We start from the raw sequence: 17353 nt of genomic DNA on the forward strand, positions 1-17353 counted from the left end.
TTTTTTTTTCCTTTATCCATGCTGAAATACGAGCTGTGACAGTTGGGTCGCTGGGCTGGAACGACAGGTGGAGCTGCATATTATCTGAGTAGCAGTGATAGAAGCCATGTCCTTTTGTAATGTGTCTGAGTAATGTTGTGTAGATAGAGAAGAGGACGGGTCCGAGCACTAGACACCTTTTTTTTTTTTTTTTTTAAGCAGTAGGGTCACTCGAGCCTAATTAAATGTGGTGGGGAAGGTTCCAGTTGTAAGGAATGTTTTGATGTATGTGAGTGTGGGCAAGATTGGTTGAAAGGTAGCTTGCTGAAAATGAGAAGGAACAGGGTCAAGAGGACTGGTAGTAGGACAGTTGGCAAGAAGAACTTTAGAGACATCAGTCTCAGAAAGAGGACAACAGAAGGCTGGATGTGGGTAGAGAGTGACAAAGTGGCAAAGTCATTAGAAGTCAGAGAAGTGGTAGGAGGAGCTGGAGAGGATAAAGTTGAAAAAAGTTGGCAGGAATATGCAGTGTTATTGATCTCACTCTGGCCATATGTAACATTGGCAGCAGAAATTTTAGAAGAGAAAGAGGAGAGGGGAGATTGATACTTGCTTGGGTCAGCTGGCTCTTTTGACTTGTGCCTCTTCGTTGAGTTTAGTCCGGTGGTCACAAAGCATCTTGGAGAGCCAGTGTTTGGTGGGTGTTGCACATGCTGGCCTGGAGTTGAGAGGACAGATACTGACAAGGCAGGAACTTGGGGTAGTGCAAAGTGTGTTTGTAGCCTCATTAACATCAAGTGAAGAGAAGTGTTTAGAGTTGGTAAGAGACACAGACAACATTGAAGAGAAGAATGGGTCTAAGAAAACATCCCAGTACTGTTATATTAAATATCAGCATTCTTAAGATGCCGCTAGGTCAAAGGACTGGAACTAACTGTTAAATTTTAAAAAAAGAACGTTTAGTCCAGGATTTTTAAAATGTCATGGTCCTCTTTGGTGGTTGTTCAAAAAGGATATTCTCTTTTTTTGTTATGTAGCGATCTTGGTCAAAAACACCAATATTTAAATGGATGTCTATAACTGTTTAATATATGGGTTATCTGGGATTGATCTTTTATGTTACACATTCAGTTACCACCTTTTTATTTTTCTGAATACAATTTTTAACTTGGTTCCATTTTAGTGAAGTGTTTAAGGACGACTTACATTTCAAATCTGCATCCCCTCTGAATCTATCCTAGAGGTAAAACAATAATTAAATTCAGTAGAAAATGCAAGGTAACTTTCTCCTCTTGCAGATGCCTGCATGAATGGCAGCCACATAATGGGCGTCCTCTTTCTTGCCTACTCTTTTGTGACAACCACAAAAAGCAAGACCCAGAGTGAGTATTGTGTTCCTTTTACTTCGTCCACTATGTTCCCAATTAAATGTTAGCTTCAGAAGATATTGAAATCATCTTGAATCTGAAACTAGCCTTTGTTTTGCTCCATTTACTTGTCTTTGCAATCTTGCCACTTGGGGGTGTGCTGCACATCTTTAAGCCTAAATGCTTCTGTTGTACTTCAGAGTTCCATTTTGGCGCTTCCTGATATCTGGAGCTGATCAGAATCAGGAGCTGAAGATGTGGTGTACAGTATCATGGACCTGCCTTCAAACCATCAGGTCTGTTCATCCCATAGCAAAAAGCTGGAATAAGACTGATTATGTAGTTGGCTTGATGAATATTGGTGTCTATAATTAATCGTCAGCTATTGTTAATTTTTGCATTTCAGGTTTTCTCCAGATCCATTCAACAGTAGTGTGCTACCCAGTCTGAAGGCCAGTTTGGACCTATCTGCAGAGTTTCTCATCCTTAGTGATGTTCAGAGGAAGGTTAGACTCCCATTGTTTATTTTTCACATTTTAGATTAAATGTTTTATTGTGTTAGTTCCTTATAGCCTGAAGTTGTGCATGGTTTGAGATGCAAATAGTGGTAAAATGGTTAAAATATTGTAGTGGATACTACTTTGCATAGACAACTCTGATACCTTTAATGTGAAACTACTAAACCTGAAACTATGTGACTGGGAACAGTAACACACAATCTTGAATCTAATCAGGAAGGACATGGACTATATATTTACCAACTTTTTAACTTTACTTACCCCTTAGCCGAAGACATTTAAACTCAGTTTCTCACACATCCTGACATGTAGTCATAGAAAGCATTCCCTGTCTTAGAATCACTACTTTATTTTAAGAAGGTGAAATGTCAGGGGCCTGGGTAGCTCATCGAGTAAAGATGTTGACTACCTCCCCTGGAGTCGTGAGTTCGAATCCAGGGCATGCTGAGTGACTCCAACCAGGCCTCCTAAGCAACCAAATTGGCCCAGTTGCTAGGGAGGGTAGTCACATGTGGCAACCTCTTGGTCGCTATAAAGTGTGGTTTTCGCTCTCGGTGGGGTGCGTGGGGAGTTGTACGTGGATCCTGCGGAGAATAGCGTGGGCCTCCACACGCGTTATGTCTCCGCGGTAACGCGCTCAACATGCCATGTGATAAGATGTGCGGATTGACAGTCTCAAGACGTGGAGGCAACTGAGATTTGTCCTCTGCCACCCGGATTGAGGCGAGTCACTACGCCGCCATGAGGACATAAAACGCATTGGGAATCGGGCATTCCATATTTGTGGAGGAAAGGGGAGAAAATCAATGTCAGAATAATAGTAGAGAGAATTATTTATTTCAGCTTTCATTTTTTTCCATCACATTTCCAGTGGGTCAGAAGTTTACATACACTTTTTTTTTTTAGTATTTGGTAGCATTGCCTTAAAAAAAATTTTTTTAGGTAGCTTTCCACAAGCGTCTCACAATAAATTGCTGGAATTTTGGCCCATTCTGCCAGACAGAACTGGTGTTACTGAGTCAGGATTGTAGGCCTCCTTGTTCGCACACTCTTTTTCAGTTCTGCCTATTGAGGACAGGGCTTTGTGATGGACACTCAATACCTTGACTTTGTTGTCCTTAAGCATTTTGCCACATCTTTGGAGGTATGCTTGGGGTCATTGTCCATTGTGACAGAGCTTTAATTTCCTGGCTGATGTCTTGAGATGTTGCTTCAATATAGCCACACAATTTTCCTTCCTCATGATGCCATCTATTTTGTGAAGTGCACCAGTCACTCCTGCAGCAAAGCATCCCCACATCATGATGTTGCTACCCCATGCTTCACGGTTGGAATGGTGTTCTTCGGCAAGACTCACCCTTTTTCCTCCAAGCATAACGATAGCCATTATGGCCAAACAGTTAATTTTTTTTTACATCAGACTAGAGGACATTTCTCCAAAAAGTAAGATCTTTGTCCCCTTGTGCACTTGCAAACTGTAGTTTGGCTTTTTTATGGTGGTTTTGGAGCAGTGGCTTCTTCCTTGTTGAGCAGGCTTTCAAGTTATGTCAATATAGGACTTGTTTTAATGTGGATATACATGTTTTTCTACCTGTTTCCTCCAGGATCTTCATAAGGTCCTTTGCTGTTGTTCTGGGATTGATTTGCACTACATTAAACTAAAAAAAAACTACATTCATCTCTAGCCTACAGAATGCGTCTTCTTCCTGAGCAGTATGATAGCTGCGTGGTCCCATGGTGTTTAATTCTTGCATACTATTATTTGCACAGATGAATGTATACCTTCAGGCATTTGAAAATTGCATTTGGAAATATTGAACCAATATCCCAACAATTTTGTTTTCTGAGGTCATGTCTGATATCTTTGGATTTTTCCATGATGTCTAGCAAAGAGACACGGAGTTTGAAGGTATGCCTTTAGACTCCAATTATCCTAAATTAGGCTTAACATCATTTTCTGGAATTTCACAAACTGCTTAAAGGCATAGATAACTTGGCGTATGTAAACTTCTGACCCACTGGAATTGTGTAATAGTCAATTAAATGTGAAACAATCCATCAGTATACAATTGTTGGAAAAATCTTTGGTGTCATACACAAAAATGGGCCAAGGTTGCTAATACAAACATTAACTATGCATTCAGAATATGCATTATAAGTCACAGCGTTTGATATGTAGGTGCTGTACGTAATGGAGCTGCTACAGGATCATGAGAAAGGCTGTGCCAGCTTCACTGCAGTTTCAGAGTTTCTACTTACTCACCCAGTGCTCAGCTTTGGTGTACAGGATGTCACCCGTGCACGACTGCGCCACACTGAAGTTCTTCCACCTGATGAGGAAAGCGAGAGCATGACTACAGGTTAGTTTTCCGTCAGTGTTTAATGCTAGATTTGACTGTTCAACTGTTTACTTATTTTTAGATTTATATCAAAGTGAAATGAAGATTTTCAAGTTTTGAGTTTGTCTTAAAGTAGTTTAATATCTTCTCACAGAGGGGAGCCAGGGACCCTCAGAGTCCAAATCAGGAATTCAGATTAAGCTCTACTGTGTGCATACAAAGTGAGTAATTCAGATAAAACATAACATGTGTGTTAAATTGTACTACGGAGGACCTGTGCATGCCTTTTAAATGTTTTGTTGTTGTAACACTCATTTATGCCTGCAGATCTCTACAGGATGTGCAGATCTGGTTCCAACCCAATCAGGGGGCCTCATCCCCCCTTTTTTTGCCTCAATCTGGATCTCAGGATGGCTTTGGTGAGTCTGGTAATGTTTACACCGAAAACTCTTGTTTAGACTGTAAACATTAATTGTCCTTATTACACAGTGTATTAAAAACTGTTTCCGTGTTTTAAATGTAATTTTTTTTACATTTCACCACAGGTTTCTCTGACTCCCTGGTAGATCTGAATGTGGAGGCAATGAGCTCTGATAAGGAATCTGGTGATAGTGGATCACAGAATGACCTGAGCAAGATTCTGCCTCTCCCAGTTCCAGCTGACTTCATGAGTCCAGCCCCATCAGCCTTGCCCAAACTCATGACCCCAGATGCCTTCATGACCCCTAGCACCTCTGTAAGCACTTCACATGCCATTTAATCTTACATTTAATTAAGTCTCTACAGCAGGGGTGCTCACACTTTTTTGTGTGATGATCTACTTTTAAATGACCAACTCCATAAGATCTACCAACTAAAAAACACAGTTTCATTTAAAATAAGAAAATGCTTGTTGGGACTACATGGAATTAATAAAAAAATATATAACAATGTTCAATGTTGATATCATTCAGTTTTAAAACTAAACGCAAAACACCTACAGCACAATAGATTACAATAGCCAGGGCATTTACCTTATTCTGATGACTTGCACTGAATGGAATCACAGTTTTGCCTAATCCGGGCAGTAGCATCGCAATTTCGCGCTCTGTTCTCAGAAGTCTTTGGAAGGCGTATATGCGCAAACCTAGTTGTCATAGAAACTGAATAAACAAAACCTCGCCTGGTCAATATTTACTCGGCAATTGCAAGTCAAACAGAAACTAAAAGAAGGAAAGACATTATATTTATTTTTAAAATTTAACGAAAGTACATTTAAATTTTGTGCGATCTACCAGCATTGCCTTTGCAATTGACTGGTAGATCGCGATCGACATATTGGGCACCCCTGCTCTACAGTGATACTGATCACTCGTCAAACTCCCTTTTTTAGATGCCTGCCTCTCCCGGCTGCAGTGCCAGCAGTCTGACTATAGTAACAGCCATGAGCAGCTCAGACAGTGGTGCAAGGTGAGGGTTTCCACATGATTTAGTGAAAACTACTTAAACACCACTTTTCCATCTCTTGGGTACATATGAACCATGTAGTCTGCTTTTAGTGTGAAATGGGATAAGAAATGTATGTCAAGTTGAAAATGTTGAACTCTCTCATGCACTCATAGGCATTGCTCATATTTCTAGGGGTGGAGATGATCTGGCCCAGAGTCCTAAAATGTCTGTGGACTGTGGCAGCAGCAGCTTGAATCTCAATGTAACAAGCAGTCCAAGATCCAACTCCATCCTCATCACAGGCTTTGGGGAAAACATCCAGGTACTAATGGAAATGCCAAACTATATAAAGTGGCCAATAATGTCTAGTAGTTTTGCATTTTGTGGAGCATAAAAGAGAGATTAGTTTGTGCCGCTGTGTATTTGATTTGTTAAAAGATCTTGGATTTGTTCAGACAGTCAGCAAAAGCTGATTATTTGGTATATTCGACTCAAATTAGTTTAGTCGGCACATCGTTCACAAAGCAATTTATTGTCAGAATTTACTCATTTATGCACACTTGTGACATTAGTTATGTAATTAATGAGTGAGTGGTTTTGGACACATGGATATGTAATAACAGTAATGCCTCTGACACTTTTGGCAACTCGTGTTGTGCTGACACTTTATGGAAATAAAATATAGAAATGCTGGATATTTGCTATACTGTCTGAAGAAATGTATCAGATAAGATTACATCACTCACAAAATGACAGAGCGGACAATCAGATTTGAAAAACTAATCGTATTTATGTACAGTGTGTGCACACAACTTTAACAAATCATTTAACAATTATTTTCATCTGGCTCTGTCCGTCCACTCCTCCATTAAAAATCCCAATCTGGTTAGGGTTTCTCTCCCTCACTGGTGCTCTCTTCATCTCTCCTCCGAGAGGCTTCTCTACTGTTCGAAACTGCTCCTTATTCTCACATACTTCCCTTCCCTCATTTCCCGCCTCTTCCTCCACAGGTTTCCCCTCCAAACCCCCCTCTCTCCCTGGATCTCCAAGCCATAGATCCAATGGTGGTCCCCCAGGCCTCCCCAACTAGAGCTCGCTCTCCGGATGTCATCTCCTCCGCCTCTACTGCCATGTCCCAAGACATCCCTGAAATCGCCTCAGAGACCCTCCAGAGGGGGTTGGCCGGGGCTGCCACTAACTCACGTGACTCTGTCCCCACCCTGCACTCTGACAGCATGGCATCAGCTGCATCAGTCCTCCACTTGCTGTCTCCGAGAGTCCGGAGCAGCACAGAGCACAGTTTGCTGCCTCTGGAGCGGGGTGCAGCAGCTTTGGATGGGGAACAGAGACTCAATAGCACACCCTCCCTGCTGGAGACTGCTTTGTCACAGGAGAATGCTGTAGTGGCTGTCGGGTCCTTTTCTGACAGCAGCGTGAACCATGCGTGGCCCGCAGCACCTGATATCACACGAGAGACTCGCAACAGCCTGAGAGACAATGTCCTGGGAGACTGGTGAGAGGCTGTCCTCATAAAAATATAGAAAATATTTATGTTCTGGAATTGAAAAATGTATTTAGTCTCTCTTCGTTGTGTGCAGAGTGCTGATTAATACTGAGTAATCAGTGCTAATATTTAATGTTAAAGGTATGGTTCTCCCAAAAATGAAAATTCTGTCATTAGTTACTATATAATACAAATAATTCTTAAAGTATCTACCTATAGATCTTTTCTTTACAAACTGTAAAAAGGGAAAAAAGAAACATACAAGTAGTTCATATGACTCCAGCACTATATTCCCAATTGTCTAGTCAGACAATAGCTTTGTATGTTTGTAACTTACTGAAATTAAAGTCATTACTTACTGAAAATCTTCACCTCTTCTGGAGCTCTAAAATCATATGGTACAAGTTGTATAACATTACACATGATTTACTTTCAAGTATCTTGGAACTAATTGCCATGACGTCAAAATTTGTGCCTGCATTACCACATCGCGGTGTGCATTATTTGACATTAATTCAATGACGTTCCCCAGTGATTCCTTGTGTTTTATTGAAGAAAGTAAGTAATAAAGGTTTGGAATGACATGATAGTGAGAAAACAATGACAGAACTTTCATTCTTGGATTAAATATTTTTATAGGATGGAACATTTGATTACCCCTGTTTTGAATGTTTCCCTTCAGCTCTAGGGAGGAGATAAAGGACAGACACATTTCTTCCCCCTATCACAGACGCACCTATCACCTGAACCAGAATGACAGTCAAGATGCAAGTGCAGAGCAGAGGTATGTTATACATTCTGGCATATCACATTTGCTGTTACCCCACTTATGTAGCTCAAATCCCATTATTGAACTTTGTTGTTGTCTGTGATCCTGTTATACAAGCACTTTTTTTAAAACAAATACAAATAGTTAGCATCTAACGTTTTATGAAGTGTTTTCTAATGAGCATAGCATTATCACATTTTTAAACGTCATTTGATTTACGGATCACTGATCATATATATATAAGAATCTCATGGAAAGGCTGAACATTTAAACCCACAGCTTGGTAATTACTCACACAAGTGAACTAATATATTTGTGGAACAGTCAAGTCACTCCTCCTTCCTTTCTGCTTCACATATGAGCATGTCGAGGCATGTCACTGCTTTTTGCTGAATCATGCTCAGACATGTCCAGATAAGTGCAAATTGAGGTTAGTGTGTAGTTGTTTTAATGTTAAAAAAACTTTTTACCTATCCCATCATAATATGCAGAGGTTTATTATAAGCTAACCGTCCGTTAGTCTCGTGTAGCTAAAAAGGTCTGGTTTACAGCTTATTCTGGCCAAGAACCACCCACTTACACAGGAAGTGACCATCTGACTGACATGTAAAGCAATCGGTCACAACTCTAGTTTTTACGTGCCATTTACCTGAAAGCGATCATACCACAAATAATAATAGATTGCCATGAAAAAAAAAATGTAATGGTGATCTGTGATAATTGACTCAACCAATGGTGTAAATGTGGGGGTGGGGCAGTCTGTTTTTTTTTTTTTTTTTTTTACCAATGATAGACGAGGGGAGTGTTTGGGAAAAGTGTTAATGATTTTTGTGATTCCATTTGGTGACTAGTGGCACAGAAAGTATGCACCTTCAATACCACCATCATAATTTTGCCAATCTTTTCTGTATTTCTCTCTCATTTTCTTTCTTTTTCTCTATTCTCGCTTTGATTGACAGTGATCATGATGATGAGGTTGCGAGTCTGGCCTCCTCCTCAGGGAACTGTGGCCCCCGGTCCTCTCATAGACTCCCTGCGAAAGACTGGAAAACATCACCCCGCAGCTCCCCTAAGCTCAAGAGGAAGAGCAAGAAGGATGAGGGGTGATCCAACTGCCTTCCTTACTATGGAAATATTTCTGACATTAATGTTTTTAATGTTTGATATGAGATTGTGTGGTGAGCTCCTCAGTACTGTTCAGCCTTATAATCTGATTGTGTAACTGATTAGATTATGCTTGTTTCTCTCCCCTTCAGCGAGTCCTCACAGTCTAGACAGATTGACAGCCAGGTAAGTCTGATGATCCCATGCATAAAAGTCAGAATGCACTTTTGAACATTTGTATTGTTTAAGCTTGATCAAAATGCATGAATAGCTTTGAAGAGTGTTTTCTGAGTAAAATATTGTATGCCTGTCCAGTGACTGTGATTCATCACATAAATAAAACATAATAATACATTGTAGGGCAGAACAAATTAATAGCATATCAAGCCCAGTGGAATGAATGTTGTACTGTGACTGTTAAAATTATTTAAACTATGTCAGCCAAGCACCCCTTGTGTGACCTTGAGCTTCATAAGTGTGAGATGAGTGTGCTGTTGTGTCACCAGATGAGCACAGAGGTCCAGGACGAGCTGATTCAGATGTTGAGGAGCCAGCAGAGGGAGATTGCTGAGCTGAGACGGAGCCAGCTGGAGCTGCTGCAGAGAGTCACCAGCCACATGGACGCTGTGCAGAGCTCCCTTATGGCTCACATAGAGCACACAATGCTGGCAAAGCAAGAACAAGAACGTATCCTTCCACTAGGGGGAGACCCATGCTTAGGTTGAAGATTAGATCCATACAGTTAGTGTCCCCAACTTTGCAATTGTTTTTGACAATTCAAATACTCTGTTTGTGTTCAATTCATCAGGGTTGCCAAGGTCACTGAAAACCTGTAATTATCAGAGGATTTTTAGACAAGTCATGGAAATATTAAAAATCCTAAAAAAAGGAATTTCTATTGTGAATATACATTTTCTAGTTATCCTCAACTCTTAAATATTTAATAGGCTCAAAAATGGCTTTTTGTGTGTGCAATCTCTACAAAATGATAAAGGAAAAGGAAAATCCTTTTCATGTTTTTCATGATTATTGGAAATGCCAGGAAAGTTAAATGGAAATTGATTGGTGTAGAAACCATGATTTTTAATACTAAATCTATTCGAATACAGTTAAATCCTAATGGCATAAATCAAGTTCTGCTCTATTTCCCAATGAATATTCAGTTTCATTTGTAAATGCATCACCACAGAAACCACAGTTTTAGCAACTTCAATATGTAAATTATTTATGATAAATATAATGCAAGCCTACTTTCAAAATTTACAGAAAGAGCAAGAGAGCAGTTATAGGAAAATATAACCGTATATAATAATTATCTTTTGATCTCTTATTTTTGACGGCTATGAAAGCATGGTAATAATTGATTTTTCACTTTGGGATGGTCAGGCCCAAACAATTAGTTGTTGGCTTTAACTAGCTGGTGACATAGGGAGAAGAATGGAGCGAATTCTGACAGAGGGACATAGCCGGAACCAACAGCTCCAGGACCAGCTGTCCCAGCAGCTGGCCCAAACTTTGAGCAACAGTCTCTCCAACCGGCTGGACAAAGTTCTGCGTGAAGAAATGAAGAAGACCGTCCCACAGAGTGAGTGCTGAAATTACAAAAACTGAATACACAACTAAAAAAAATCTGTTTTTGTCAAAAACTGACATTTTTAATTGGGCTTAGTGCCTTTATTTATTTGATATTTTTAGGGACTAGATTATTTTGAATGCAGGAATATATTTTATCTAAAGGCTCCTACGAAACGTTTAGATTTTTTTTGGTTTTGTTACAGATTTTTATTAGTTTTGATATTTTGAATGGTAGTACTTTAGCACAGGGGTTTTCAAACTGTGGTCTGGGCACCCCTATGGGGCTACAAGTGGGTGCTAGGAGGTCCAGAAAAAACAAAGTGTAAAAATAATAAAATAAAAAGCCTGGTTGGAAATCATGAGATTTATTATGATTTTTTTTTAATTCTATGGACATTGTTTTTAATCTTGAGAAATAAGAATACAAATCTACATATAGGTTTACCTTTAGCTTGCTTACTGGGGGTTGTAACGCCAATTCCTCAGTAAAGCTGAATTTACTAAGAACACTTAAAAACTTTTCTCATTAGGTTTATGAAAACCTTAATGGTAAAAATAAGATAAGAAACTTAGAAATTCATACAAAATAAATATTTTTGGAGATAATATTTTACAGAAAAATATATATATATATATATATATATATATATATATATATATATATATATATATATATATATATATGTTTTTTAAATAAAAGCCAGTGATTTAATTTAGCTAACATGTTATCTTTGTAATATCACTCACACGATTATTCTCATAGTAAAACCTAGATTTTTCGATGTGTCGCTATTTTCATCTCTATCCATTTTTAAATCCCAAGATCGGTTTTTCAGAGGTCCTTTCACTGTCTTAAGAGTAAAAGTTTGGTTTAACTCATTCTGTGTGTCCAAAGATGAGATCAAGGTATCCATATGTCATTGAATAATGTCTCTTTTAATAACCTTTCTGTTTTTTACAGTCAGTTGTTGATTATTAACCACAACAAAAAAGAAACATTTAATTCTAATTACACATGGATCTGCTAAAGAATTTAAGGACGTCTTCTCTTGTTATATGTTCTTACTAGCTGATGCCGCTAGTCTTAAAGAGACCGTACCGATTAAGCATGTGTTCTACATATTAATGTAAGTACTTGTAAATAGTACAACTAAAGATGTAAAAAAAATATATATGCGTTTCAAGAATGTAATTGATGGGATAGAGTGAATTTGAAAAATTTTCAAGAACTAAAATGTGACCAATTAATGGTAAAGTATCATTTGTAAAAGTTCATATTTTTGAATTGTATCTAGAAGGTTCTTTTATAATTATGAGCATTAGCTGAGAGATAATTTGTTTTATACACCGATCAGCCATAACATTAAAACCACCTGCCCTTGTGCCACCAAAACAGCGCCAACCGCATCTCAGAATAGCATTCTGAGATGCTATTCTTCTCACCACAATTTGACAGAGCAGTTCTCTGAGTTACCGTAGACTTTGTCATTTCGAACCAGTCTGGCCAATCTCTGCTGACTTCTCTCATCAACATGGTGTTTCCGTCCGCAGAATTGCCCCTCATTGGATTGTTTTTTGTTTTTGGCACCATTCTGAGTAAATTCTAGAGACTGTTGTGTGTGAAAATTCAAGGAGATCAGCGGTTACACAAATACTCAAACCAGCCCATCTGGCACCAACAATCATGCCGTGGTCCAAATCACTGGGATCACAGTTCAGCAGATGGAAATGCCTTGCTGATGAGAGAGGTGAAAAGAGAATGACCAGACTGGTTAGAACTAACAAAGTCTACGGTATCTCAGATAACCGCACAGTGCAATTGTGGTGAGAAGAATGGTATCCAGGTTGGTGCTGTTTTGGTGGCACGAGGGGGACCTACACAATATTAGGCAGGTGGTTTTATTGTTGTGGCTGACAAAATGTAAACAAAATGGACATTGTAACAGAAATGTACCCATTTCAAGCAGCTATATACCTCTGTAGCTCAAGACCGGTTGCCCACTTAAGCTAAGCAGGGTTGAGCCTGGTCAGTACCTGGATGATATACCTCCAGGGGAAAACTAAGGTTGCTGCTGGAAGAGGTGTTAGGGAGGCCTGCAGGGGTTGCTCACACTGTGGTCTGTGTTGGTCCTAATGCCCCAGTATAGTGATTGGGACATTATACTCTAAAAAGGCACTGTCCTTTGGATGATACGTTTAACTCTGGTCCTGACTCCCTGTGGTCATTAAAAATCCCAGGACACTGTGTAAAAAGTTTCAACATGTAACCCTGGTGTTCTGGCCAAATTCCCCCATTGGCCCTTATCAATCATGGCCTCCTAATAATCCCTATACATTAATTGGCTCTATCACTATACTCTCTTCTCCACCAATAGCTGGTGTGTGGTGAGCATACTGTCGCACTATGGCTGCCGTCACATCATCCAAGTGGATGCTGCACACTAATGGTTGAGGAGAGTCCCCTGTTCACTCTGTAAAGCACATTGAGTGTAGTGTCAGAAAGCGCTATATAAATGTAACGTTCATTCATATTAATTGAGATTTGAAATTGAATGGAGAGCTTGTAAATCAGAATCGAATCAGGAAATCTTTGTCAATACCCAGCCCTAGTCTTTATACATGAAAATATTTATTTATATTTTAGGAAGGGGTGCCCTCACAAGGATATCATCATATTGGGCGTCCTTGTATCGAAAAGTTGGAAAACCCCTACTGTAGCATGCTGACTCCTCTGTGCTTTCGCTGTTAATTTTTACACATAATCTGTTTCTAAGTTTCATCTTTAAATTCATTCCCTTTTAAAAGCACTGCCACTTACCTGCTTTCTACTCTTTTTCCACTGCGCTCCAACTAGCCATTTTAGAACGCATATTAATTTAAGGCCCAAATGTGAACCTGAAACAGGTCTTAATTATACAGGGCTTCCTTTAGACCTGCTAGCCTACTTGTTGTTTACTCAACCCACCGACTAGGTAATTTTAATATACTGTATCTAGTTAAGCACATCCTTGGTTGAAACAAATAACATTTAGCTTTTGTCTACAGCCTGAAAGTGTTTTTTAATTGACTGTTTTTGATTTGAGAATTACATAGAGCTGTGGGGAACTTGTTATTTTCTTTTGTTATACAGCCATATCAAAGATTTTAGAACCTGTGACTGGCCAGATGAGCAACACCATTGCTGCCAAGTTAACTGCTGTGGAAGCAACACTGAAGGAAAATGTCACCAAAGTCGTTAAGTCCAAGGTCAGTGGCTGAAGTTCTGAGCAAAAGCACTTTAAAATGAATAATTCTTCCTAAAGTTAACAAAAGCTTGACTGTATTAATAGGAATATGTGAAATTGTTTTCCAAAGTCTCAGTATAAAAGTTTCTCTGAAAGACAGATTACTAACAGAGCAGTTCAAACAAGTGCTCCAACTGCCCACTTCATAGCCCTGAATAATTCATTGTGAAACAAAAAGGCCAAATACTGGGGAAAACTAAATCATCACACCTCTTCTCTCCTTCATCCTTTTTTTTCCTGTTATTCCATTCACAGAACACTACAGATGCGATTGGACGTGCTGCTGCCGAGGCAATGCAGGGCCCAATCCAGGCAGCCTACAAAGAGACCTTCCAGAGTATTGTGCTGCCCGTGTTTGAACGAGGCTGCCAATCCATGTTTCAGCAGATCAATGACAGCTTCAAACAGGGAACCCACGAGTGTAAGAACCATCAAAGTGGACTGTAGTAGTGAGCCATTTTGATCTGACATTTGTTCTTGTTTACAATAATGCAAATATAAACGCAATGGATATTAGTGAATAAGAAGATTGTTGCATGCTCTTAAATGTAAAGCTCTACTAGAGTTGCACAAATAGTTTTGTAATAGTGAGCAAACTGTACTTAAAGCATGGGCTAATCATTGGAATCACATATTACTAAGAGATAATATATATATAGTCAGCCATTCATTGTTGCAAAATAAATACAAAAAAACAGATATAAAGGGTTTTATATTTTGCAAAAATAATCAGCTGACTGCAAGTTATCTTGCTTATTACATGGCTACTTAATAAACAATTAAATTTACATTTTGTGAGAAGAAATTATGGAGTGCTGTAAGATACTTGAAACTAGCACAGTGTAGGAGATTGTTTGCCAGGGATCATTATATAAAAATATTTGACCACTCTGCTGTGATAAACCAACCAAAGTCAAGTACTACAGAGGGCTGTGTAATTTATATAGAAGTAAATACTTATTAAATTATTTTCCACAGAGCAATAGTTTCTGCAGCTCTGCTGTATTCGTAATGAGTTGCTGTGACTATATCTCTAATGACTTGACATTCCTCTACAGACATACAACAGCTGGAGATGCACATCAAGAACAGTAAACAGCAGGACCAGGACGCACGGGATCCGGTGATTGGCCAGCTGCAACAGATGATTGACACGCTCCAGAGTTCCCAGGACCAGCTGGCCAACACTGTGAAATCCAGCGTGTGCTCTGATGTCCAGCATCAGCTTCACATGATCGTGGGAAAGTAAGGATTACCACCACACACATATAGCACAAAGCCTATCCAATATTTGTCTGAAAAAAGAAGAAATGCAGCAATTGCTTTTCCTCTTTCCTTCACTTCACCTATAGAAAACTTTAATGCAAGGACAGAGGAAATGATTGATTTGGGAGTTTGTGCAAAGCAAGCATTTGTTTTTGTTTTTTTGTGGAGCTCTGCCTTAAGTACCTTGCAAATGGATTGGCATGCATGGCACCCTACTTAATCCTTGGTTTAATTTCTGCCAATAAAGCTGGTTCGTTTGCTTCTCACATGAATGCAATGCATTTAGTATTACACTCAAGTTGGTGGTGCTTATTAAAATCTGTGCAGAATTTGCAGTAATGCTTTGTTTTTGAAAGAGGACGTTGATTCTCTTTGTAGTTCATAATTTAGTTAATCCAGTTTAAATTGTATTAAGATTTAGGCTTATTACTCAATCAGCCTTGTAAAAACTGAAGCAATCACTGCAGCTGTAGGTATTCAGTGGTGTTGCGAAAGCCTAGTGCACACTACAGGTCACAAGCTTGTCACCTTTGTTGTTTTGAGTCAGTGAATGGTCTGCAAAGAGAAGTTTCCAGCAAGTTTGTGAAATAATTTAATTATCTTAATTTTAAGATGCATTTTGAGTGATCCGTTTGAAACAGGTTGACGCTAAAGGCAGCTGTTACTGCTGGGTTTTTTGTCAGTTACATGCAGCTTTAATGGGGAAATAAAACTGAACAATTATCTCAGCTCAGTGGTAAAGATCCTGGCTATCACCCCTGGAGTTTGCTAGTTCAAATCCCAGGGCATGCTGAGTGACTCCAGCCGGGTCTCCAAAGCAAACAAATTGTCCCGGTTGCTAGGGAGGGTAGAGTCACATGGGGTAACCTCCTCGTTATCACTATAATGTGGTTTGCTCTCGGTGAGGGGTGTGGCGAGTTGTGCGTTGATGCCGTGGTGGATGGCATGAAGCCTCCACACGTGCCATGTCTCCACGGTAACGTGCTCAAGTCACGTGATAAGATGCGTAGGTTGACTGTCTCAAGCGTGGAGGCAGCTGAGATTCGTCCTCCGCCACTCAGATTGAGATGAGTCACCACGCCACCACGAGGACTTCGAGCACATTGGGAACTGGGCATTCCAAATTGGGAGAAAAAGGGTGCACCCCCCATGCAAATGCATCTACATGCACAATAGGGACATAGATTTAACCGGTTTACTCACTCATTGATTACAACAGAGTAAATGCTACATAGAATTAGTATTTTCGGACATGGACAATATTGCACACTTTGTCTACGCAAAGCGAGCAAAAAAAAAAAAAAAGACAAATCTGACTTAAATCGGATTTCAGACCACATATGGATTAAATAAATGTTGAGATTGGACAAAGGAAGTAGAATCTTGTCTTGTAAGTGTTTGTGCTAAAGTTTGAGTAGATTTAAGTTGCCTGTCCTATTCCCAGTCTCCAGGACTCCATCCTGACGCAGGTGCAACGTATTGTCAAGGGTGAGGTGAGTCTGGCAATGAAGGAGCAGCAGGCAGCTGTGACCTCCAGCATCATGCAGGCCATGCGCTCAGCCGCAGGAACGCCTGTCCCCACCGCACACCTGGACTACCAGGCCCAGCAGGCCAGCATTCTGCTGTTACTACAGCAAGGCCAGCTCAACGAAGCCTTCCAACAGGTTGGAGACACACACTCACTCCATGGCTTAGGGGCCTTGCACACAAGATCCATTTTCTCATTCAGAAACAGCTTTATGTAATGAATCAGAATTAAGGGGTTTCAATATGCAATTTTTAAACTCCTTTTTTCATATTCAGTGCTCGTGGTTTAAGCCACGGAAAAAACAGCAAGCCATGATGCCAAAGACTGATGTATGTTTACGTGTACCAACAATTTAAAACAATTGTGTAGACACTGCTTTCTATATGAAAGTTCCCTTAAAGGTGAAATATGTAACTCTTTTTTTATGTCAAAATACGTTCTACTTTCCCAGTTTATTGTTCATTGACAACTAAATGTAAACCTTTCGTGGGTTTACCTTCCCCAAAAGTATAAACGGTGAGCCTCCTATGCACTAATTGTTCTTCACAATAACAACCAATATTACACTACACTCTGGAATACTTTATTCTGATTTGTCAATTGTGATGTTCTGTGGTCAAATATTTTTGTATACTGACTGCAAAAACTGTTGTGCAATATCTCTGTTAGCACTCTTGGTCTTCTCGCATAAT

At 39.6% G+C, this 17353-nt stretch overlaps 1 protein-coding gene across 3 annotated transcripts in view; it reads left to right on the forward strand.

Annotated features, from left to right (window-relative positions):
- edc4 (enhancer of mRNA decapping 4) overlaps positions 1-17353 on the forward strand; it is a 41097-nt gene that overhangs the window by 12006 nt on the left and 11738 nt on the right. For 2 of the 3 annotated variants that reach the window (XM_052152827.1, XM_052152828.1), the window contains 19 exons: positions 1278-1361; positions 1547-1642; positions 1753-1852; positions 4044-4224; positions 4358-4424; positions 4531-4622; positions 4749-4939; positions 5576-5652; positions 5824-5953; positions 6642-7144; positions 7818-7919; positions 8864-9007; positions 9161-9194; positions 9515-9695; positions 10438-10593; positions 13714-13829; positions 14123-14288; positions 14926-15112; positions 16578-16797. In XM_052152827.1, coding sequence (XP_052008787.1) covers positions 1278-1361; positions 1547-1642; positions 1753-1852; positions 4044-4224; positions 4358-4424; positions 4531-4622; positions 4749-4939; positions 5576-5652; positions 5824-5953; positions 6642-7144; positions 7818-7919; positions 8864-9007; positions 9161-9194; positions 9515-9695; positions 10438-10593; positions 13714-13829; positions 14123-14288; positions 14926-15112; positions 16578-16797 — 2827 coding nt within the window. Of the gene's footprint in view, positions 1-1277; positions 1362-1546; positions 1643-1752; positions 1853-4043; positions 4225-4357; positions 4425-4530; positions 4623-4748; positions 4940-5575; positions 5653-5823; positions 5954-6641; positions 7145-7817; positions 7920-8863; positions 9008-9160; positions 9195-9514; positions 9696-10437; positions 10594-13713; positions 13830-14122; positions 14317-14925; positions 15113-16577; positions 16798-17353 lie in introns of those variants that run through there. The other variant, XM_052152829.1, reaches the window with a different exon arrangement.

The sequence above is a fragment of the Xyrauchen texanus genome, chromosome 21, assembly GCF_025860055.1.
Source record: "Xyrauchen texanus isolate HMW12.3.18 chromosome 21, RBS_HiC_50CHRs, whole genome shotgun sequence".
In the NCBI taxonomy this organism is placed as follows: Eukaryota; Metazoa; Chordata; class Actinopteri; order Cypriniformes; family Catostomidae; genus Xyrauchen; species Xyrauchen texanus.